Source organism: Eleutherodactylus coqui, chromosome 4 (assembly GCF_035609145.1).
Source record: "Eleutherodactylus coqui strain aEleCoq1 chromosome 4, aEleCoq1.hap1, whole genome shotgun sequence".
In the NCBI taxonomy this organism is placed as follows: Eukaryota; Metazoa; Chordata; class Amphibia; order Anura; family Eleutherodactylidae; genus Eleutherodactylus; species Eleutherodactylus coqui.
Window position 1 is genome coordinate 270,798,628 of NC_089840.1, and position 24,614 is coordinate 270,823,241.

The 24,614-nt window shown below is 44.2% G+C and overlaps 1 protein-coding gene across 2 annotated transcripts in view; it reads left to right on the forward strand.

Annotated features, from left to right (window-relative positions):
* Positions 1 to 222: 222 nt before the first annotated feature.
* Positions 223 to 24,614, forward strand: part of LOC136626349 (transient receptor potential cation channel subfamily V member 6-like) — a 28,821-nt gene continuing 4,429 nt past the window's right edge. The window contains exons 1-13 of one of the 2 annotated variants that reach the window (XM_066601332.1): positions 223 to 445; positions 3,864 to 3,971; positions 4,385 to 4,482; positions 5,831 to 5,953; positions 7,622 to 7,762; positions 8,144 to 8,242; positions 8,325 to 8,497; positions 10,372 to 10,518; positions 10,701 to 10,913; positions 11,549 to 11,635; positions 12,638 to 12,714; positions 12,997 to 13,162; positions 19,057 to 19,123. In XM_066601332.1, coding sequence (XP_066457429.1) covers positions 3,871 to 3,971; positions 4,385 to 4,482; positions 5,831 to 5,953; positions 7,622 to 7,762; positions 8,144 to 8,242; positions 8,325 to 8,497; positions 10,372 to 10,518; positions 10,701 to 10,913; positions 11,549 to 11,635; positions 12,638 to 12,714; positions 12,997 to 13,162; positions 19,057 to 19,123 — 1,492 coding nt within the window. In that variant the 5' untranslated portion in view covers positions 223 to 445; positions 3,864 to 3,870. The remainder of the gene's footprint in view (positions 446 to 3,863; positions 3,972 to 4,384; positions 4,483 to 5,830; positions 5,954 to 7,621; positions 7,763 to 8,143; positions 8,243 to 8,324; positions 8,498 to 10,371; positions 10,519 to 10,700; positions 10,914 to 11,548; positions 11,636 to 12,637; positions 12,715 to 12,996; positions 13,163 to 19,056; positions 19,124 to 24,614) is intronic. The other variant, XM_066601333.1, reaches the window with a different exon arrangement.

Sequence of the window (24,614 nt, forward strand, 5' to 3'; positions counted from 1 at the left end):
AGCAGCTTAGAGGGGTCCAGCATGAATATTGGTACCAGCTCTACCTATGGCCCTGATGTACTACAACTGGGTGAAGCTTTATCCTTAAGTCTTTGACTATTATCTATGCAGATGAGTTGTTGTGCATGAACAATTTTAACAGAGTGTCATCTACTTTACCTAACTTAACTGGTCTCACCGCATTCTTATACATGATCTGGATAATCACCCATTCCCCTTCCCCCCTACCAACCTCAAAGACTATACTCAGATAGAACAAAGTCCTCTGCAGGCGGACCAGGAGTTCGGATCACGGTCACTCAAGACATGGCTCAGACCTCAAAGTGACAATGCCTATGAAAAACGTGGAATTTATGCTTTATTGGACACCACTAACCAAACAACGGAAATCTAATAGCAGACTGTTTACAGTATAATATCTAGAGGATCAGTTGTGGACACAAAGGTGAGAATAAACATCATCATCATCATTATAAGCTCACCGGGGGATTTTTTGAGAATTGAGAAAAGGGATGTAACATCGATTTGGGTCAGAATGTTGTGCTGACTTTAAATGTTTGCTGTTACTATAGTCAATGATGGTACTTAAGGCGCACAGATAAATCACTAGCTATAGAAATAAAAAGGCATTTACACTTATTTTGCTTTTACATTTGTACAATTAGTTTTGCGATTTTAAGCTTTTTTCAACTCTCTTATGATGCTTTCACACAAATCACCAAATTTTGATGTGGTTGTGCGAATTCCGACATTTTTAATTCTGCATCAAAATCCGCATGTTAGCCATGTTTCCACATGACAGCAAATTCCATAGTGGTGTTGTGAAAATATTCCGCCTGTGTGAAAGCACCCAATTAGTATTATTAGCACTTGGAGACTCAACAATGTTTCTGTTCTGCTTTTTGTTGCTTTCAAAAAATCTAACTTTTTAAAAAAAGTTTGTAGATTTGTAAGGACTCTACAACCTTGTTAAAAGAACATTTTTTTCAGTTCCATATTGTGACCACCATTGTTTGTTGTCTGTGGGGATAGCTGTAGTTTTTTTATTGGTATGATTTTAGAGTTTTTTTTAATTTTAGAGTGTTTTTATCATTTTTTTATTAATTTATTCTTTGTTTTGGAGACAGGGTTACAAAAAAAAAGTGCAAGTCTGGCGCTGTGCATTTTTGTATGACATCATGTGGAATAACTAGAGATGAGCGAGCATACTTGCTAAAGGCAATTACTCGAGTGAGCATTGCCTTTAGCGAGTACCTGCCCGCTCGAGACAAAAGGTTTGGGTGCCGGCGGTGGGCAGGGAGCTGCGGGGGAGAGCGGAGCGGAACGGAGGCGAGATCTCTCTCTCCCTCTCTCCCCCCCCGCTACTCACCGCTCCCCCATGCCGGCACCCGAGCCGGAGAGTGCTTCTAGGTGAGTTATTTATTTATTTTTAACAGCTGTGGATGATTCTTGGGGTAGGGCTTATATTTCAAGCACCCCCCCCTCCCACAGTCCCCCCCACAAGTCATCACTGCAAGGGGTTGCCTCCATCCTACTGCTTTCAAAGGGGCGGCAGCAGTGTCAGGCCCATTGAAAGCAATGAGATAGCATCGCGGTCCTCTGTGACAGTTGTGACAGGGGATTCTTTCGATCCCTCAGCAGATCCCTCATCACTGAACACTGTGACAGTGCTGTTAATCCACGAGGATTAACAGAACCCTCCGGGACTCCCTTCATACCCTGTCACCTCTGTCTTCACGCGCAGCACGGACCTTAACAGCGCGCATTCCTATCTTTTGCAGGTGTGAGTATTTTGTGCCTCTAAAAAACAGACATGTGAACACTTCATGGGAAACCAATGGTTCTAATAGACGCGATTTCTTTTGAGCACATAGGTGTGCAAAAAAAATCGCTCATCTGACCGCGGCTTTGGGATGATGTCAGATGTGGCAGAAAATTCCACCATGGAGAAATCTGCAACAAAATCTGTATGTCCAATATGCAGCTTTTTGCCACAGATTTGCTGCAGAATAGCTGCTGATTTGCTGAGAGTATAATTAGTAGAAATTCTACAGCAAATCCCTGGTGAAATCTGCATGTTAGAAATGTGGATTTTGGAGCAGATGTCTTCATTGTGGAAAGCAACCTTAGTAACATAATAACATAATGTGTAAGTCTGAAAAAGACTTGTGCCCATCCAATTTAGAATATCTTTTTATGTTGATCCAGAGGAAGGCAACCCCCACTCATGAGCTAGAAGCCAGTTTTCCAAATTTTAGAGGGAAAAATGCAACCTTTGTACCCGCTCAAGCGGGTCTGACCAGTGACTTGTAAAGAGGAAGAACAATGTTCTCGTCATGTGCCCCTAGACCTCTTTTGATACACCCCATGATCCTATTTAACTTGGCAGCAGCTGCCTGACACTGGTTACTCCAGTTAATCTTAAAGTTAAAGGGGTTGTCTCGCGGCAGCAAGTGGGGTTATACACTTCTGTATGGCCATATTAATGCACTTTGTAATATACATTGTGCATTAAATATGAGCCATACAGAAGTTATTCACTTACCCCTCCGGTGCTGGCGTCCCCGTCTCCATGGCTCCGTCTAATTCTGATGTCTTCTGGCGTTTTTAGACGCGCTTGCGCAGTCCGTGCTTCTGCCTGGTGAATGGGGCCGCTTGTGCCGGAGCGCTGGTCACCGCGTCGTCATCGTAGCTCTGCCCCGTCACTTTTGCCGATTCCAGCCAATCAGGAGGCTGGAATTGGCAATGGAACGCACAGAGCCCATGGTGCACCATGGGAGAAGACCCGCGGTGCACCATGGGAGAAAACCGCAGTGCATCCCTGGGAAAGGACCGGCGGCCATCTTAGGGAGAAGACTTTTATAACTCCATATTTCGTCGGATCGGTGAGTAGCAAGCGGTTTAAAAACCACTTTAAATTGCTATTTTATGCCAGGGGGGTGACAGGGGGAATGGGGTAATGTAAAATTTTGATGTTTGCCGCGAGACAACCCCTTTAAAGGGGTTGTCCCGCGCCGAAACGTTTTTTTTTTTTTTTAACCCCCCCCCCCCCGTTCGGCGCGAGACAACCCCGATGCTGGGGTTAAAAAAACAAACCGGAGAGTGCTTACCTGAATCCCGGCGGTCCGGCGTCTTCATACTCACCTGCTGAAGATGGCCGCCGGGGTCTGCTCCCTCCGTAGACCGCAGCTCTTCTGTGCGGTCCATTGCCGATTCCAGCCTCCTGATTGGCTGGAATCGGCACGGGGCGGAGCTACACGGATCCGGCATTCTGCACGAGCGGCCCCATTGAAGAGAGCAGAAGACCCGGACTGCGCAAGCGCCGCTAATTTGGCCATCGGAGGCCGAAAATTAGTCGGCACCATGGAGACGAGGACGCCAGCAACGGAGCAGGTAAGTATAAAACTTTTGATAACTTCTGTATGGCTCATAATTAATGCACAATGTACATTACAAAGTGCATTATTATGGCCATGCAGAAGTGTATAGACCCACTTGCTGCCGCGGGACAACCCCTTTAACTAAAACCCCCAAATCCTTTTCCATGTCAGTGTTTCCCAGTGGTTTCCCATTTAGTGTGTAATGGTGACTTGTATTTCCTCTGCCCATGTGCAGAACCTTACATTTAACAGTATTGAACCTCATTTACAAATTTTCTGCCCAAGCCCCCAAATTATCTGGGTCCATTTGCAACCAAACATATTCTGTCCTCTCTTGTGTTAATTACTTTACATTATATCATCTGCAAATATTAATATTCCTATTGTACAATCCTTCCACAATATATATATATATATATAAGAAATAAATATAATTAGAAATGTTAAAAAGGTCATTTATCAATTTTTTTCCCAATCTTTCAGGTATAATATGAACACGAAGAAGATGTCTCCACGTGAACTGTGCTTCTGTTTTAGCCACTTAGACATGATGGAGCAGGAGGTTAACACAGACCTGCTACAACAAAGAAGGTATTGATCAAAACTGGCATCCAGATTTTACGCTGAATGTTTAGAAAAGCTTCACCTGACATGAAAAGTGTGCTCCTATATACAAGACACAAGATGTGCTGAAGCGCTAATAGTTTCTTAATAGATGAAAGGATATATATATACATTTACTTGTAAGGACACATTTTCCTTGTCTTGTGTTCAAGTGATTTTAGTGTGTATCCATGTGGTGTGCAGATGGGGCCCTGTGTCTGATGGGGCCCTAAAGCCTCTCTAGCACATAAGGTGACACAGTATTAGAAATTGCACATGTTAGGTGTGGGGCTGCTGTACATTTTGCATTTACCCCCAGAGTCTTCAAGCTATCCCTTTAAGTGTCCTGCATTACCATCCTGTTGTCTGAAGGCACTGTTTGACATACTTTGCCATTTTAGGATCAAGGAGATGCCCATCCTTCAAGCTGCAAAAGAGAATAATGCAGAACTTCTGAGAGAGATCTTATCATCAGACAAATGTGACCCCTTCCAAAGAGGTAGGTTTCTAAGAGATAACCAGACCATCAACTAATAATGATCAAACTTACTTGTGTATGACAAGGGAAAGCCAGAAGTGGATTCAAAAGGAGTAGGAAATATAGAAGAAGGATTTGTACTGCTTCTTCTCGCTAGATCCCCTTCTGGCTTTGTCTGCATTGAAAACTTTCCAAAAAGATGCTGTTTGCGAAATATTCCTTTTGTTGACTTTATTACTTGTGTCAATGCTTCAGCTGATATTATTGTTTTAACTTAGTATGTTATGGCACTTTAGTGTAGAGAGACACATATAATAGCTTTAACCCTTTCCAATCCAATTTGTATCCTGGTTTTCCTAGGGGGCTTACTCTTTTTCTGCCATTATACAACGGCGCTATATGCTGGCTAAAGCCAGTACTGCATGAGGAGAAACGTTGGATAGGCTCCAACAGCAGAGAGGCTGGCAATATACAGTAAGAGAACCCCGACGGACGTCTTCCAACATCGGAGCTGTACAGCCTTAAATCATAATGTCTACAGAGGTCAGACAGGGGATTGGAAAGGGTTAAAATGCCCAAACAAGCAGCTGAAACATAATTGGTTTGGTTTTCAAATTGATTGTAAACGTCCATAAATCTTGTTATTTGTATAGCTCTAACTTAGTCCGCACTTTCAAGTAATTTTACCCCCACCAAGCTGAGTTCTCATTTTATGACCTCACATAGATGGCTCAACCTTGAGCTGGGTGGCTACCTGAACCAAGTGGGGATTGAACTTGCAACCATCAGGTCATGAGTGAGCACTTAGGACTGCATTTCTGCATTAGCACTCTGGGCCATACGGGCATCCATGCAGTTTTGCAAGTAGACAACGGTTTAATCTAAAAACTAGAGGCCATTAACAGTCAGTTTGAAAATCACATGATATTCTGGTTTTCTGCTGCTTTGTGGGCATACCTTGACCATGCTATGGCTTTACATGTGTCTCTTCTCATCCAGCCAACTACAACCACTGTACAACTATGAGGAAGCAAGAACCCCGAAATAGTGGTCTGCACATGGGTATATTTTCCTTATGGAGAAGACTCTAGTTAGGCTTACATCCTTAGTCATGTTGGAAGGCCTTTTGGAAGCTTGGACATTGACTTATAGGGAAGCTACCATCCAATAAGTGTTGCGTTAAAGGCATTGGATTTGCATAGCAAATTTCCCAGAGCAGCATTGCATGGCCTATAAGTCTCCTCATGCTTACCTGATGCTCTCTACAAGGAAAAACAGTACCCCTCCGGATCTTCACTGAAAAACACAACACACTAATGCTCTACCATAATGTCACCAAATACTTTTTGTCTCCTTTTTTTATAATCAGGTGCTCTAGGAGAAACAGCCCTGCACATGGCAGCCCTGTACGATAACGTGGAAGCAGCACAAATTCTCCTAAACGAGGCTCCATACCTGCTGAACCTTCCTATGACCTCTGAGATCTACCAAGGTCAATGTTAGCACTTAATAAAAACATTCTCTGCTTCACTAGGAGACTGATATAAGACCATGAATGTAAATCACAGGAAGAGCAGAGACAAATTTTAATAATTTTCTAAGTTTAAAAGGGGTTGTGCCATGGTTGAGAATCATCGTCTATCCACAGCATAGAGGGTACCTTCCAGATCAGGAGGGATCTGACTACTGAGATTCCCATGATCCTGAGAAAGGGTTTGCAATGCGTCCTGTAGTGATGGCAACAGTAGTTGCACATGTGCACCCCCATAGCATTCATTTTATTGCAACCGCTGAAGATAGCAGAGCTCGATAGTTTTCAGGAACGGTGACGTTCCCAGCATTTGAATCCCCACTGATTTGAGAGTTATCCCGAATTGAAAGTTATTCCTTTGATTTATGACCCAACCCTTTAATGGCAGTTTCAACCAAAAGTGATCTGGGTGCAAAATTATGATCTCAAATCCCAGCCTGACTTTGGTTATAATGACCCAAAATAACAGCGCTAATGATGTTAGTCCAGGTCATTAAACCCAAGATCAGGCTGAGATTTACAGCCAATAAAACATTGACAAAATGTCTCACGATAGGCCATTAATAGCAGATTGGTGGGGATCCCAGCTGATCCTTCAGTCCACTGTCAGTGCAGCAGGGCGGACATCCAAATTGGTGGTCAGAGTTGGAAATGTAATAGATACCTCAATTCAATCAATGGAGAGAATCCATCTATTACACGTCTCACCTGGCCCCACTGGTCAGGGTCAAAAGCATAATAGATAGCTTCGCTCCCATTTATTTTAATGGGAGTGAAGTCACTTATTATACTTCTTTTTTTTTTTTTTTTTTTTGAAAATCAAATTTTATTGAGGTTTTTAGGTAATAACAGGACAACAATTGCAATTACAATTACACGGTGCAGAGTACATAAAACATCGACGATCATAGGGAGTCCAACGAATTTGGGACGCGACATAAAATAGAATAACTGCAGAAATACGTCATTGAGTACCAATAAGCAATGGGTTAGGCAGCATCTCTATCTCACACAAAAAACATCTTTCGTTGGACCTGGATGGAATGAGAAACTAGTGTAAAGAAGATAACTCCTATTGCCTCTATCTCGTATAGGTGTAAAATATCGTATCGTTCCCCGCAAGCATCCGCATGGGGCTGCCTTCTGCACCTAAAATCACGACAACTGTGGGTGGACTTATTATACTTCTAACCCTGACCATCAATGAAGTCTTCTGGCCCCACATGCACTGACAGTAGGCCAATGGATCAGCTGATTGGCAGGGATGTCAAGCAGTAGATCCTTGCCGATCTGCTATTGATTACCTATCCTGAGGAAAGGTCATCAATATTAAACGGTGACATAGCCCCTTTAAGGAAAACTACATTATTGCTATGGGGGAAGTTTTATCAAGATTGATGTTCCATACCACAGTGCATTTAAATGCATTGGAATAAAATTTGCCAAATTTATTAAGAGGCGCACGCTACTTAATACCTTTTTTTGCATCTCAGCCTGTACTAAAGACACAGAATGAAATCTATGTTTACTATGAATGGCACAATTTCCACCACTTTTTGTCTTTAGGAATAGTAGAACGCCTGTTAATATTCCTAGTCTCATCTCCCTTTGTCACTGCTTCATCTACAGGACAGACAGCTCTTCACATCGCCACCGTCAATCAAAATATGAACTTCGTCAGGATACTCATACAGAGAGGCGCTGATGTCTCTTCTCCAAGAGCAATTGGCAGTTTCTTCACCCAAAAACCTAAGGGCCTCTTCTACTTTGGTATAATGATTCTCTGGTCTAGACAATATTACCTTACAACATGAATCCCTGAATTAAAAGGGTCCCTCAAAAAAGAAAGAGTGACCCATCTGTAGACAGATGGTTTGGGGGGTTCTTTCCCTTTGTTAGTACAGAGCAAGTTAATGGTTGACTATCAGCAGGTGGGGTGGTCTTGCCTTGGGAGGAGTCTCTGGCTTGACTGAGATAAGCCAATGTGCATACTTTTTGCCAGGGGGCGTTGCCTGAAAATAAGTCTCACCCACGGGGTCTCTTCAATGAGAATAGCTACTCCCTAAATTAAAGGGGAAAAGCCCTTTACATTGTTACAGTTTCAACATCTGCAATTATACATATATTTGTGCATTGTATTCTTCCCCTTAGGAGAACATATTTTAAGCTTCGCTGCATGTGTTGGAAGCACAGAAATTGTGAAATTACTTGTAGAGAATGGGGCGAATCTGTACTCTCTGGACTGCTGGGGTGAGAGTCAATTAAACTATGTGCCTCTTATCCAAATGGAATAGTATTGATATTCTCCCCATTAACTGGTGCCTCCTTGCAGGAAACACTGTGCTTCACATTCTGACCCTCCAGCCCAGCAAGGCTATAGCCTGCCAGATGTATGACCTCCTTGTCTCTCTAGACCCTAAACCGAGAGGCCTTTGTTTGGACCAAATAATAAATAATCAGGGCCTCACTCCGCTGAAGATGGCTGCCGCTGAAGGAAATGTTGTTGTAAGCAATTGTAGTTCACTTCATTTATGGTGCAGGATGTGGATAATTAAGCAGAGACACATTGTTGTGATGTACACATGATATAGTCCTGCTATTCCTAAGTTACTAGGGAAATACATTTTAAAATGCAGTTTTTGGTACATTATTCGTTTTTATTCTGAACTTTTTACTATTGATGACTTATCCTCAGGATAGGCCATCAACAGTAGACTGTCGGGGATCCGCCGCTGAGAATAGGTCATCAATAGTAAAAAGTAACAAAACCTCTATAAACTTTCAGAAGTTACAGATTATAAGAAGTGCATACCAATTAGCCATAACATAAAACCACACCTGTCTATTATAGTGTAGGTCACCCTTGTGCCGACAAAATAGCCTTGACCTGTCTGGGCATGGACTCCAAAAGACCTCTGAGAGTGTCCTGCGGTATGTGGCACAAGGTGTGGGCAGCAGTTTCTGTAAGTTGTGAGGTACGATCTCCATGGATCGGACTTGTTTTTTCAAATATAAATCACAGGTGGTTGATCGAATTGAGATCTGAGGAACTTGAAGGGCAATTCAATGCCTTGGACACTATAACATGTTCTTCAGATCATTCTTGAACAATTTCTGCAGTGGGTCCAGTGCATTATCCTGCTATGAAAGAGGCACTTCCATTGGGAAAGGGGGTTCTTGTCTGTACAGTGGTTAGGTAAGTGGTACATGTCACATACACATGCATGCCTGGACCCAAGATTTCCAGAAGAATATGGCCCAAAGTACCACACTGCCTACACAGACTAGTCATTTTTCTCATGGTGCATCCTGGTGCCATCTCTCCCTCAGGTAAGCAATGCACACGCACCCAGCAGTCCACATGATGTTAAAGAAAATATTGTTAATCAGACCAGAGCACCTTCTTCCAGTTCTGATGCTCATGTGCCCAGTGAAGGCATTTTCAGGGGTGGACAGGGTCAGCATAGGCACTCTGACTGGTCTTCGGCTACACAATCCCATACATAGTGAGCTGCGATGCCCTGTGTGAACTAACACCTTCCTATCATCACCAACAAGAACTTTATCAGTAATTTGTCCTGCAGTCTGTGGGATCAATCCAGATTGGCGGCTTTCACTGCTCATGTGCATTAATGAGCCTTGGGCTCTTATGATCCTGTTTTTGGTTCACCAGTTGTCCTTCCTTGGATCACTTTTGGTAGGTGATAACCTTTACATACCAGGAACCCCCCACAAGACCGACCATTCATTTATACAACACTCTTCAGACCTTCTAACAATCATTCAGATCCCTACACTTTTCAATTTTTTGTTCTTCCAAAATCAACTTCAAGAACTGACTTTCCATTTGCTGCCTAATATATCACCCCAACAGGCATCATTGAAGTGAGATAATATCTCACTCATCAGTGGTTTAATTTTATGGCTAGTTGGTGTAGATTAAACCATTGTGAGTGCCAGTTTGACAAACATTTGCAAAAAAGTTTGGTTTGGCCCAAACCAGTTCTAACCAAACTGGAAATTCACCAAGCCCCTAAAATTAGTATATAACAGAGTTTAAAGCCATAAAAGCCCTGCACAACATTCTGGGAGTGTTACAGTGTTATACAGGGCTTTTATGGCTATTAGACAGTGTTGTCCACCAGTGTTCAGGACTATAACGAAGTGAACCTGTAGAACCCTGTTTCAGGTAGAACTTTGCTAAAAGCTTATTTTGGGTTCATGCCAAACTCAACTTTCAGCAGAGTTCAACCTTGAAGAGGGTTCTAATGGTTTGCTCAACAACACCTATAGTCCATGAAGTCCTAACACTTATGTTGATCGTTGATCCATAAGGTGTATGATTCTAGATTTTACATATTACTGAATTCTACCTGTAGATGTTCCAGCACATCATCAACAAAGGAGTCAGGACAGTGCAGTCAATGGGTCCAACAACTTACAGTCTGTACGATTTAACTGAGATTGACTCCTGGGGAACTTCGTGTTCTGTTCTTCATCTCATTGTCACCTCTCGCAAGGCTGAGGTATGTCCTCTTTATATTATATGCTTGACAATTGTCTGCTATTTGTTTCAGTCCTTGATTTTTAGTATAGCTTTAAAAAATGTTTTGTAATGAAATATCTAACAGGGAGATACATAGATGTAAAGATGACTCATGTAGGACACCCATTTTCTCTTTAAATGTTTTTTGGAAATTTTTGCTAGGCACGCCGGATTCTGGACATCTCTCCAGTGAAAGAGCTTATTGATGAGAAGTGGCAGCAGTTTGGACGGCCATGTTTTTGGTTTCTGGCTGCAATATATGTCCTGTATATGACCTGTGTCTCTCTGTGCTGTGCTAATCGACCTCTGAAGCCTCTACAAAACCTGTCAACCAATCCCCGGGACATTACTCTTCTAGTACAAGCCAACCTTCTGGTAAAAAAGTCTGCAAATATTACTCTTTCAAGGTGTTTTTAATTTCTTAATTCTAGGAAATATTTCTCATTGAGGAGACCCGGTAGGTGTATGGAGATTTATTTTCAAGCAATGCTTCATGGGAGAAGATATGCAAATTAACTTGCATTAGTCAAATTCTGAAATAATCTGTCTACAGATGGGTCACTTTTCCTTTTGGAGAAGTTTCTGGTTTGGCTAACATGACATAATTTCCATACTTTTTTCCAGTGGTGCATTGCCTGAAAATAAGTCTCATTATATCCACCAGGCCTCTTCAATGAGAACCATTACCCACCCGAGTTGCATCTAGGACATGGTAGCTAGTACTCTGCTCTTTCCAGATGAGAGGGAGGAGCCTCTTCTCCAACCCTGAAACAATGCTGTCTACAGACACAATTGCTCTTCCTTTTGGAGGAGTCTTCAGGTTGGGGGAGGGGCTATAATTTTTATTGGAATTTAAAATAGAAAAAAGTAAGAAATGCAGGAAAAAAAAAACATGGACCATTGGAGACTGACATACATGGGGGAGAGAAGTCAGAATGGGTGGCAAGATGGGATTTTTTTCCCCTCAACTCTTTTTGATGCTTGTGCATTATTTTTACTTTCTTCTTCAGGAATCTTACAACACATCACAAGATGAACTAAGATTAGTTGGTGAAATCATCTCAGTTATTGGGGCTCTGGTGATCTTACTATTAGAAGTAAGTACATACAGGCTGAAATCTTATTTATTGTCCTTATGGTAAAAAGGTATGTGCTCCATGAAAATTATGTGCCTGACAAAAATTATGTTATACCCTTGAAAAGTATGTGCCCCTCCAAAAAAATACCACTTCTTAAAATGTATGAGCCCCCAAAAGTATATGCCCGCTAAAGAGAATATGCCCCAAAAAGGAAGTGCTCCACATCTCACCTAACATTATAGGGTGTGGCCCATAATATTTATTGTATTTAATGCTAGAAACTGGAGTAAATTATAGTTGAAACCTACAGCAGTTCATAAGTGGGGCAGGTTTCAGTCCGGCACATGGACCTTCCACCAGATGTGATAAATGTACTAAGAGGCTTGTGCTATAAATTCCCCAATGTATAAAAAAATATATTTTACCGTTGTTGAGTGATCTGTATATAGCTGCATATAACTATACTAAGAAACAAAAAAGCTAAAAATATTAAAACCAGAGCATCTGAAAAATATAAAACCATAAACAGACAACAAAACATCTAAAAACAGTAACCCACATAAAAAAAAAACTATAAAAACCTTTGGGCAATATGCGGAAAGGGGATGCACATCTCTTACCCTGGTAGGATAATTGCCCTACAGGTAGCCCCATATTTTGTATTTAATGTTTCATGAGAAATAACTAAAACAGTTTTTTAGAGGCAGGAGGATTTTTTTTTTGCCATATTGCTACTAATTCTGTATCTGTCTTATAGTATATCTCCATATTTTACCATCATGTCAGAATTCTGTGCTGATTCAGATCTTAATATATAGAGATAACGCTCCATTTTCCTGATTCAGTGTTCCAAATCTGCTACATTGACATAAAAATAAATTATAAAAGCTTGTCTCCCTGCAGCCACCACTAGGGGGAGCTCTCTGTATAAGGTGTCATTACAGAGGTGACTCATTTAACACGTGACTTCATTATATCAGAGGATTATGCCTTTTTAGAAATTGAATTTACTCTCCTTAGATTCCTGTGCTAATGAAACCACGAAAAATCCCCCTACTTCAAGACACAGTTTCAGGGGGACTGTTTCATTTTATTCTGTAAGTAACTTTTATTGGAAGTAACTTTTATTTGGCATATCCTTATTATTGTCAGTCATGAAAAAGAATAAAATAGCCTTGATCTGGTCTCTGACAGTCTAAAAGTTCTGATAGTCTGGCACTTCCTAGCTCACTACTGGGATGGATCAGCCCATGTAAGCATGCAGTTGCCCATCTATGCAGACTGCCTGTTTACTTTGAATGGAACGATACATATTTAAGAACCACAATTTTTCTTACAATTTCCATTCTGTGCCCTTATTCTCTTTTTCATCATCACAGAGTTATCTTCTCCTGCTCTGTACTTCTCACTCTGGTGCTGAGACTCACAAACACTGATGGAGAAGTCATTCCCATGTCCCTGGCGCTGGTGTTTGGCTGGTGCTATGCTATGTATTTTGCACGTGGCTTTCAGATGCTTGGACCTTTCACTGTCATGATATACAAGGTTAGTGGCTATGATAAAGGAAACTGGCCTATTGGAAAACCCTAAAACAACTCAAGAACCTGAAATTGTGAGAATTATGACTAAGTGGAAAGTAGCAGGTGTGGGCTCACTGTGTCACGGATTGACTTAACTTTGGGTTAATCCTGAGGGATGTTCCAAGAGGTCCCTGTTCTTTACCCTCTAACCCTATTTTTAGAGCGATCTGAGCTTTGCTCAGTGCAAAAAACTAAAAGTCAGCTCACTCATCTTCTATTAGTCAGAAACATATACAGTGCAAGAAGTGTACGGAAACCAAGTGGACTGATAAATCAGGGATAACTCCAAGAGAATCATGCAAAAGCCCAGCAACTTCATTAATAGAATTTTCTTTATTAACCCCCCAGCAGTTTAGGACTAGCTGTGTTTGTTCTGCAGGACAAGAACATAACAGTTTTAGAGGAACAGAGCTTGTTCTAAGTTAAATGTCTGTATCTCAGAGCTACCATCATGATGGCATTTTAAAGCTAATATTCTTGGCTTTAAAATGACAGTAAAAGCATATTGCTAGCCCTTACAGAAGCGGAGTTACAGCTGTTTGAAGTGGGGTCGGGAATATTGAATTTACTGCCGTCATTTCAGTCACTGTGTGCAGAACAGACAGAGGGTGGGAGGGGAGACCAACCAGCAGCAGACAAGATCTGTGATTCTCCTGCATATCTTCCTGTCCAAGGGGAGGGGTAACATGAATTTTGATTAATGATCTCATCCCACATCAATCAGAGAGAATATTTGCTGTCTGATTGTCACATGTGGGGTTTCTAATGACTCGTCTACACCTTTCAACCCTGCAGATGCCGCAGTCATTTCTAATGATGTCATCTAATTGTTTTTGCAAAAAATAAATAAAAAAAATGTTTTTGTCTTACACAATGCTTTAAATGTTGAAAAAATATAAGGAACAAAAAAGCTGTTCAGTGATGAGGGGACTCCCACGTGGGGATTAACAGAGTTTCCATTAACTCCTGCTTCCATAGGAGTCAATGAGAACTCAGGCAAAACGCGCAACTAAGTAGCCGATGTCCTATCTTTTTTAGGTGCGCGCTGTTTTGCGCTTCAAATTCCGCGCATATGAACGCTTCTATAGGAACCCATTGGTTCTTTTAGAAGCGTGCATTATGTGTGCACAAAACACACGCTCGTATGAATGAGGCCTATGGCTTATATTAACTATGTCACTAAGGGGCTAAAATGCATTTAAGGCAACTGAGACATAAATTCAAAATCTACAGTAAAAAAGTTACATTTTTGGAAGGGCTTTTCCAATTTTAACATGACTGTGGGGGGTTATTTTTATCCATATAAACAATTAGATGGCATATCCTATACAGCTCCTACTCATTTCTAGTGTTACTGCTCTTAGTTATGGCATTAACACAAATGAAAACAAACATAAAAAACAATTAGAGCCAATCAGAGAGTGCAGAAAAAGTCACAAGATTCAATGGCATCAGATACCTCCAATATATGATCCTACATTACATGTACAATTAAAATCTCAGAAAATGTATAACGCATCCATTTTATATTTCAGCCCCAATCAATATCTATAGCTTAAATATCCAAAACGGTTTCACGCCAAAGGAACTGTTTCCATCTATCGCCTCCTCTCATGTTTATTAACTCTTTCAATTCCATAATATCTGAATGAGGCTCATAGAATCATAGAATCGCGGAGTTGGAAGGGACCTCCAGGGTCACCGGGTCCGACCCCCTGCTCAATGCAAGAACACTAAATCATCCCAGACAGATGTCTGTCCAGCCTCTGTTTGAACACTTCCATTGAAGGAAAACCCACCACCTCCTGTGGTAACCTGTTCCACTCATTGATCACCCTTATTGTCTAATATCTAATTTGTGTCTCCTCCCTTTCAGTTTCATCCCATTGCTTCTAGTCTTTCCTTGTGTAAATAGGAATAGGGCTGATCTCTCTGTACTGTGACAGTCCTTCAGATATTTGTAGACAGCTATTAAGTCTCCTCTCAGCTTTCTTTTCTACAAGCTGAACATTCCCACATCCTTTAACTGTTCCTCATAGGACATGATTGTAGACCCCTTGTAGTGGCCCGGAGGGTCCTCTAGAATAAACCACTATATCAGCATCCTGTTCCACCTTGCGATGAACTCTAAGGAGTCATAGAAGGTGTCATCCATCGAAGGAAACCTGTTCTCACCCTTCCTTGCTTTAAAAAAGCAACAAAACTGCTTAGCAAAACCTGATCTACCATTGGTCGCTTGTGTGGCTTTTCCTAATTAGTGGAGAGGACAGAACCTGAGACACCGTGGGAAAAACACCAGAGGAAAAGGGGAGGGGTTAGAAAAAGCGCAGGAGAGTAAGAACTGGGAGAGTGAGTTGGGTCATCGGAGGAGGAGGTCAGAAAGTGTGTCAGTGCCAGTTGCCAGAAAGAGAGTAATCGCCTGAAGCAATCCAGAGAAGGCAGTCACTACAACTTGAAGATAAAGTACCTGGGAATGAAGGCCTTATCTAATCTATACCACCCAGAGATAAAAGACAGTGGAGTACAGGAAAGTGTGGAGCCACCTTGTCATCTTAATCGTGAGTTATCTAAACCTTTGCTGAAAGTCAAAGTCAGGAGTTTCTACAAGGGCCCTTCCTAAACTGTCTAATTTCAACTAAACTACTAAATTCATCCCATCAGGGAGGACCAGCTTCTAGCTTAACCACTGTTAAAGTGCAGAAAGAGAGAGCGTTGAAGAGATTGTCAGTGTATTCCCGCATTTTTCTGCTTGCACAATTGTATCTTTGGAACTGTATTGTGCTCTTATCAGACTGTGCTGTATTGCTTTGCCTCCGGCAATTGTATTTAGTAAACTGTGCACTTCCAGTTTTGCTAAAAATCACATCACTGCACTTGTGTCAAGTTATTTGATGAAAGTTCAACTGAAGTGCTGGTGTCACCCGTGACAAATACAAATTTAAAGAAGACACTTATACAGGTAACTGATTAGTCAGTGTTGCCTGGAGAGGCCTGTCAGGACCTTGGCATAGAGTTGCACGCATCCCTCTGGGGAGGAATCTGGTAGAGCCACTGTGACCATTTCTATCCCCTCCAGCTCCTTAGCATGGGCCTTGTGTCTTGGTCACTACACCCTCACCATCATGGAAGCTCTTCTCTGAACTTGCTCTAGTTTGTCTATGTCTTTTTTAAAGTGGGGTGCCCAGAACTGGACCCAGTATTCCAGATGAGGTCTGACTAAGAAGTAGAGGGGGATAATTACCTCATGGATCTAGACTCTATGTTTGTCTTAATACATCCCAGAATTGTGTTTGCCTTTTTGGCTGCTGCATCACATTGTTGACTCATGCTCAGTCTATGATCTATTAGTATACCCAAGTCTTTTTCCCATGTACTGCTGCTTAGCCCAATTCCTCCCATTCTGTATGTGCTTTTTTTCATTTTTCGTGCCCAGATGTAGGACTTTGTATTTCTCCTTGTTAAATACCATTCTGTTAGTCACTGTTCACTGTTCAAGCTTTTCTAGATCGTTTTGAATGCTCTGTCTCTCTTCTCTAGTGTTAGCTATCCCTCCTAGCTTTATGTTGTCTGAAAATTTGATCAGTTTCCCATCAATTTCCTCCTCCAGATCCATTTATAAAAATGTTGAACACCACTGGGCCCAGGACAGAGCCTTGTGATACTCCACTTGATACATTCTTTCACTTGGATGTGCAGCCATTTATGACCACTCTTTGAGTACAATCACTCAGCCAGTTGTGAATCCACCAGCAGTTGCCTTGTCATTCCCATATTTGGTCATTTTTTCAATAAGGATGGTAAAAAATACTTTGTTAAATGCCTTACTAAAGTCAAGATATACTATATCTGCCGCATTTTCCTGATCAACCCAGTCAGTGATTCGATCATAGAAGGAAATTAGATTTGTCTGGCATGACGTTTTTGTTACAAACCCATGCTGGCTCTGGTTAATTACTCCATTTTTATCCAAGTACTTGCATACATGCTGTTTAATAATTTGTTCAAAGATCTTTCCCTGTATAGAAGTCAAGCTCACAGGCCTGTAGCTCCCTGGATTCACCTTATTCCCTCTTTTGAAGATAGGAACAACATTTGCCCTTTTCCAATCTTCTGGGGCTTCTCCTGTTCTCCAGGATTTTTCAAAGATTATGGCGAGTGGTTCAGGAATTCTCTCTGCTGCTTCCGTTAGTATTCTAAGATGTAATTCATCTGGACCTGGGGACTTGAATTTATTTAAGTTAGCTAAGTCTTCCCTCACCATCTCTTTGTTTATAGATAGCTTGCATTCTTTTATTTCCCAATAGCACAGGGAATATCAGTTGATATTACATTTACTTTCACGGCCTTTCTCAACATCATTTTTAACTAATTCACCATTTTCATCCTGTATACATCCTATAGCATCTTTGAGTTTTCTTTTTGACATACAAACAAAATCCTTTTTTATTGCTTTTGGCCTCTGTTGCAAGCCTCAATTTATTTTTAGCTTTAACTTTTCTGACACTTGCCCTACAGTTTCTGCAGACCGCATTATATTCTTCTTTAGATATTCCCCCTTCTTTCCATTTGATAAACATGTGTTTCTTCTTTTTTATTATGTGTATATGTTCTGTATTCATCTATTCTGGTCTCTTTAAATGTTTCCATTAGTCCTTCTTTTAGGGATTGGTAACGATTGTGCTTTGAGAATGGAAAAGGAGATGAGAAGAGGCACTGGCAACCACAACACTAAGTATAATGAGCAATTCTATTTAAAGGGGTTGTACCAAGATCACAAGTTATTGCCTATCCATAGGACAGGGTGTAACTTGCTGATCTAACATAGTAACATAGTTTGTAAGGCCGAATGAAGACAATGTCTATCTAGTCCAGCTTGTCTATCCTCCTGTGTTGTTGATTCAGAGGAAGGCAAAAGAAAAACCAAGAGCAGAAGCCAATTAGCCCATTTGGGGAAAAAAATTCCTTCCTTACTCCCTAATGGCAATCAGACTAATCCATGGATCAACCCCTAATAGTTCCTACCTGCCTGTATACCCGGATTAACAATTAACCTAAGATTTATATCCTATAATATCCGTCCGCTCCAGAAGGACATCAGGTCCCCTTTTAAACTCCTCTAAGGATTTTGGATCTATAGGGGTCTCACCACTCAGACTCCTACAGATCCTGAGAATAGGGGTCTTGTCCCCATCTCCTCATCACTGCACCCCCTGCAGTGAGGAGGAGAATGAACAGAGTGTTGGTCACACGAGCAAGTTGCCATTTCATTTACTTTCAATGAGACGGTTGGAGACTGCCAAGCGTCAAGTTCTCGGGTATTTCCCTCAACCCCATTGAAATGATTGGCGTAGCAGCTGTGCATGTGCTACATTCATTCTGACATCACTACAGAGGGAGGAGCCACCCTAGCAGTGACAGGCAGAAGGGAACATGGGGCCCCTGTTCTTGACACTGGTGGTGGTTGGAATGGTAAGACTCCCATTGATCAGCGAGTTATTCCATATCTTGCAGGTACGAAAAACTTGTGATATTGGTAAAACCCCTTTAAATACTGAATTAGGTAACTGATGTACCTCTAGGATGCAGTGTTATTGTAGTCACAGTCTTGTCTATAAAGGACAGTTTCATAGTAGTACTAATCCTTTGAAGTCAATGGCTGGAGGATCTGATATCCAGACTGCTGAGTCAGAAACTAGCCTTGCCCCCCTCTTTCTAGCAGATTATAAAAAGTGTATTCCTCCTCAAGGAGCACCACTGGGCACTGAAGATGAGGCGCTGTATTTCATATATACATATACATCATCTGTAGTTAACTAAGCTCAAAACTTAATTTATTTTGTTTGATTTCTATCATTTTAGATGATGTTTGGAGATCTGTTGAGGTTCTTCTGGCTCATGATGATTGTCATTCTAGGATTCGGCACAGGTATAAGCAGAGCATCTTCCATCCTTCATTAGTGGATCATAACAAAATATTTGCCAAATATTTTATATTGTAATGACGTAGATATCATAATTAGAGATGAGCGAACGTGTTCGTCCGAACTTGATATCCGTGCGGATATTAGGGTGTTCGGGATGTTCGTTATTCGTAACGAACACCATGCGGTGTTCGGGTTACTTTCACTTCCTTCCCTGAGACGTTAGCGCGCTTTTCTGGCCAATTGAAAGACAGGGAAGGCATTACAACTTCCCCCTGCATCGTTCAAGCCCTATACCACCACCCTGCAGTGAGTGGCTGGGGAGATCAGGTGTTCGCCTAATATAAAAGTCGGCCCCTCCCGCGGCTCGCCTCAGATGCCTTGTGAGTTAGATGAGGGACAGTGCTGTTTGTACCGGAGCTGCTGTAGGGAAAGAATTGGTAGTTAGTGTAGGCTTCAAGACCCCCAAAGGTCCTTATTAGGGCCACTGATAGCTGTGTGTTGGCTGCTGTTAGCAGTGGCAATTTTTTTTCTTCTCAAAATCGGCTCTGCAGAGCGTTGCACCCGGCATTAGGGACAGAAGTGTTGCATAGGCAGGGAGAGTGTTAGGAGTGAGTGTAGCCTTCAAGAACCTCAACAGTCCTTTCTAGGGCCATATTTAACCGTGTGCAGTACTGTGCTGGCTGCTGTTAGCTGTGCTGCATATTTTTTTTCTTCTCAAAATCGCCTCTGCAGAGCATTGCACCCTCCATTGATACTGCAGGGAAAGAATTGTGTAGGCAGGGCAACAACACAGTTATTATTCATTGAATATACGCAGTGCGGCCTTTTGCTTGTAAAACAAGTGAAAAAAAATCTATTTGTCCTGCCTCTGTCCGTCCTAAGGGCTGTGTGTACGTGTCGGCTGCGTGTGCAACGTTTAAAAATCAGACGCACCCAGCTACGTTTTACTGCTGGCTTCGCCATTTGCTTTCCTTAATTGGGAAAAAAATACCAGCTCTGCCAGAGTTATAATAACTCTGCTACCCTCACATTCTGTGACACATTAGCAGGGCCACAGCACAGTTATTAAACTTCTCATGTTCATTGAATATACGCAGTGCTGCCTTTTGGTGGAAAAAAACTGAAAAAAAATCTATTTGTCCTGCCTCTGTCCGTCCTAAGGGCTGTGTGTACGTGTCGGCTGCGTGTGCAACGTTTAAAAATCAGACGCACCCAGCTACGTTTTACTGCTGGCTTCGCCATTTGCTTTCCTTAATTGGGAAAAAAATACCTGCTCTGCCAGAGTTATAATAACTCTGCTACCCTCACGTTCTGTGACACATTAGCAGGGCCACAGCACAGTTATTAAACTTAGATTATTCATTCACTAGAGGCAGTGGGGCCTTTCGTTTTCAAAAAAGGGAAAAAATTATATTTGGCCTGCAGTCTTGCGCCAATTTATTTCCTGCCTGTGAAATCAAATCACTGGTAATACAGCATGCTGAGGGGTAGGGGTAGGCCTAGAGGACGTGGACGCGGCCGAGGACGCGGAGGGCCAAGTCAGGGTGTGGGCACAGGCCGAGCTCCTGATCCCGGTGTGTCGCAGCCGACTGCTGCGCGATTAGGAGAGGGGCACGTTTCTGGCGTCCCCACATTCATCGCCCAATTAATGGGTCCACGCGGGAGACGGTTATTAGAAAATGAGCAGTGTGAGCAGGTCCTGTCCTGGATGGCAGAAAGTGCTTCGAGCAACCTATCGTCAACCCACAGTTCTGCGCCGTCCACTGCTGCAAATCCGAATCCTCTGTCTGCTGCTCCTCCTTCCTCCCAGCCTCCTCACTCCACTACAATGACACCTGCTCAGGAGCGGGAACACTCCCAGGAACTGTTCTCGGGCCCCTGCTTAGATTGGGCAGCAGCGGTTCCTCTCCCACCAGAGGAGTTTATCGTCACTGATGCCCAACCATTCGAAAGTTCCCGGGGTCCGGGGGCAGAGGCTGGGGACTTCCGCCAACTGTCTCAACAACTTTCTGTGGGTGAGGAGGACGATGACGATGAGACACAGTTGTCTTGCAGTGAGGTAGTAGTAAGGGCAGTAAGTCCGAGGGAGCAGCGCACAGAGGATTCGGAGGAAGAGCAGCAGGACGATGAGGTGACTGACCCCACCTGGTGTGCAACGCTTACTCAGGAGGACAGGTCTTCAGAGGGGGAGTCAAGGGCATCAGCAGGGCAGGTTGCAAGAGGCAGTGCGGTGGCCAGGGGTAGAGGCAGGGCCAGACCGAATAATCCACCAACTGTTTCCCAAAGCGCCCCCTCGCGCCATGCCACCCTGCAGAGGCCGAGGTGCTCTAAGGTCTGGCAGTTTTTCACAGAGACGCCTGACGACCGACGAACAGTGGTGTGCAACCTTTGTCGCGCAAAGCTCAGCCGGGGAGCCAACACCAACAGCCTCACCACCACCACCATGCGCAGACATATGATGGCCAAGCACCCCACAAGGTGGGACGAAGGCCGTTCAGCGCCTCCGGTTTGCACCCCTGCCTCTCCCCCTGTGCCCCAACCTGCCACTGAGATGCAACCCCCCTCTCAGGACACAGGCACTACCGTCTCCTGGCCTGCACCCACACCCTCACCTCCGCTGTCCTCGGCCCATCCAGCAGTGTAGTTCAGCGCACCGTTCAGCCGTCGCTTGCGCAACTGTTGGAGCGCAAGCGCAAGTACGCCGCCACGCACCCGCACGCTCAAACGTTAACCGTCCGCATAGCAAAATTCATCAGCCTTGAGATGCTGCCGTATAGGGTTGTGGAAACGGAGTCCTTCAAAAGTATCATGGAGGCGGCGGCCCCGCGCTACTCAGTTCCCAGTCGCCACTACTTTTCCCGATGTGCCGTCCCAGCCCTGCACGACCACGTCTCCCGCAACATTGTACGCGCCCTCACCAACGCGGTTACTGCCACGGTCCACTTAACAACGGACACGTGGACAAGCACAGGCGGGCAGGGCCACTACATCTCCCTGACGGCACATTGGGTGAATTTAGTGGAGGCTGGGACAGAGTCAGAGCCTGGGACCGCTCACGTCCTACCCACCCCCAGAATTGCGGGCCCCAGCTCGGTGGTGGTATCTGCGGAGGTGTATGCTTCCTCCACTAAAGCACCCTCCTCCTCCTCCTCTGTCTCGCAATCAAGATGTGTTAGCAGCAGCATGTCGCCAGCAGTCGGTGTCGCGCGGTGTGGCAGCACAGCGGTGGGCAAGCGTCAGCAGGCCGTGCTGAAGCTACTCAGCTTAGGCGATAAGAGGCACACGGCCCACGAACTGCTGCAGGGTCTGACACAGCAGACCGACCGCTGGCTTGCGCCGCTGAGCCTCCAACCGGGCATGGTCGTGTGTGACAACGGCCGTAACCTGGTGGCTGCTCTGCAGCTCGGCAGCCTCACGCACGTGCCATGCCTGGCCCACGTCTTTAATTTGGTGGTTCAGCGCTTTCTGAAAAGCTACCCACGCTTGTCAGACCTGCTCGTAAAGGCACGCCGGCTCTGCGCACATTTCCGCAAGTCCCACACGGACGCTGCCACCCTGCGCACCCTGCAACATCACTTTAAGCTGCCAGTGCACCGACTGCTGTGCGACGTGCCCACACGGTGGAACTCTACGCTCCACATGTTGGCCAGGCTCTATGAACAGCGTAGAGCTATAGTCGAATACCAACTCCAACATGGGCGGCGCAGTGGGAGTCAGCCTCCTCAATTCCTTTCAGAAGAGTGGGCCTGGTTGGCAGACATCTGCCATGTCCTTGGAAATTTTGAGGAGTCTACCCAGGTGGTGAGCGGCGATGCTACAATCATTAGCGTCACCATTCCTCTACTATGCATCTTGAGAAATTCCCTGCAAACCATAAAGGCAGCTGCTTTGCGCTCGGAAACGGGGACGGTGGAAGACAGTATGCCGCTGGATAGTCAGGGCACCCTCCTGTCTATTTCTCAGCGCGTACAGGAGGCGGAGGAGGAGCATGAGGAGGATGAGGAGGAGGGGGAAGAGACAGCTTGGCCCGCTGCTGACGGTACACCGGCTGATTGCCTGTCATCCTTTCAGCGTGTATGGCATGAGGAGGAGGAGGAGGAGGATTCTGGCAGTGATCTTCCTAGTGAAGACAGCCATGTGTTGCGTACAGGTACCCTGGCACACATGGCTGACTTCATGTTTGGATGCCTTTCTCGTGACCCTCGCGTTGCACGCATTCTGGCCACGACGGATTACTGGGTGTACACACTGCTCGACCCACGCTATAAGGAGAACCTGCCCACTCTCATTCCCGAAGAGGAAAGGGGTTCGAGAGTGTTGCTATACCACAGGACCCTTGCGGACAAGCTGATGGTAAAATTCCCAGCCGACAGCGCTAGTGGCAGAAGGCGCAGTACCGAGGGCAAGGTAGCAGGGGAGGTGCGGAGATCGAGCAGCATGTACATCCCAGGCAGTGCAACAGTCTTTAAGGGCCTGGCCAGCTTTATGGCTCCCCAGTCAAGGCTGAGTCGGCGGGAGCACTGTAAAAGGATGGTGAGGGAGTACGTAGCCGATCGCACGACCATCCTCGGTGACACCTCTGCCCCCTACAACTACTGGGTGTCGAAGCTGGACACGTGGCCTGAACTAGCGCTGTATGCCCTGGAGGTGCTTGCTTGTCCTGCGGCTAGCGTCTTGTCGGAGAGGGTGTTTAGTGCGGCTGGGGGAATCATCACAGATAAGCGTAGCCGCTTGTCAACCGACAGTGCCGACAGGCTAACACTCATCAAGATGAACAAAGGCTGGATTTCCCCAGACTTCTGTTCTCCACCAGCGGACAGCAGCGATACGTAAGCAATACGTAGGCTGCACCCGCGGATGGAAGCTACGTTCTCTCTCACCATCCAAAACGGGGACATTTCTGCTTCATCAATCTGTGTCTAATATTCCTCCTCCTCCTCCTGCTCCTCCTCCTGAAACCTCACGTAATCACGCTGAACGGGCAATTTTTCTTAGGGCCACAAGGCTCACTCAAATAATTTTTCTGAACAATTTTTATATGTTTCAATGCGCTTAGAAGCGTTGGAACTTTAACTTGAACCAATTTTTCGTTACACTGGGCTGCCTCCAGGCCTAGTTACCACTTAAGCCACATTAACCAAAGCGATTCACCTGCCATCTTGGTTGGGCATGGCCAATTTTTACTGAGGTACATTAGTACTGTTGGTACACCAATTTTTTGGGGCCCTCACCTACAGTGTAATCATAGCAATTTGTATGTTCTTCGCCTGCACTCATGGTACAGAAAGGTGTGTGGGGTTGGCCTACACTTTAGCTACATAAATGTAACTTGGGCCTTTGCTATACTAAGGCTACTGAAATGGAACTAAGACTGCGCTCCCACTATACTGCTGCTTCAGAATTGTTACTGGGGCCTGTCTTGAGTGCTACTATTGCTGACATGGAACGAAGACTGCGCTCCCGCTATACTGCTGCTTCGGAATTGTTACTGGG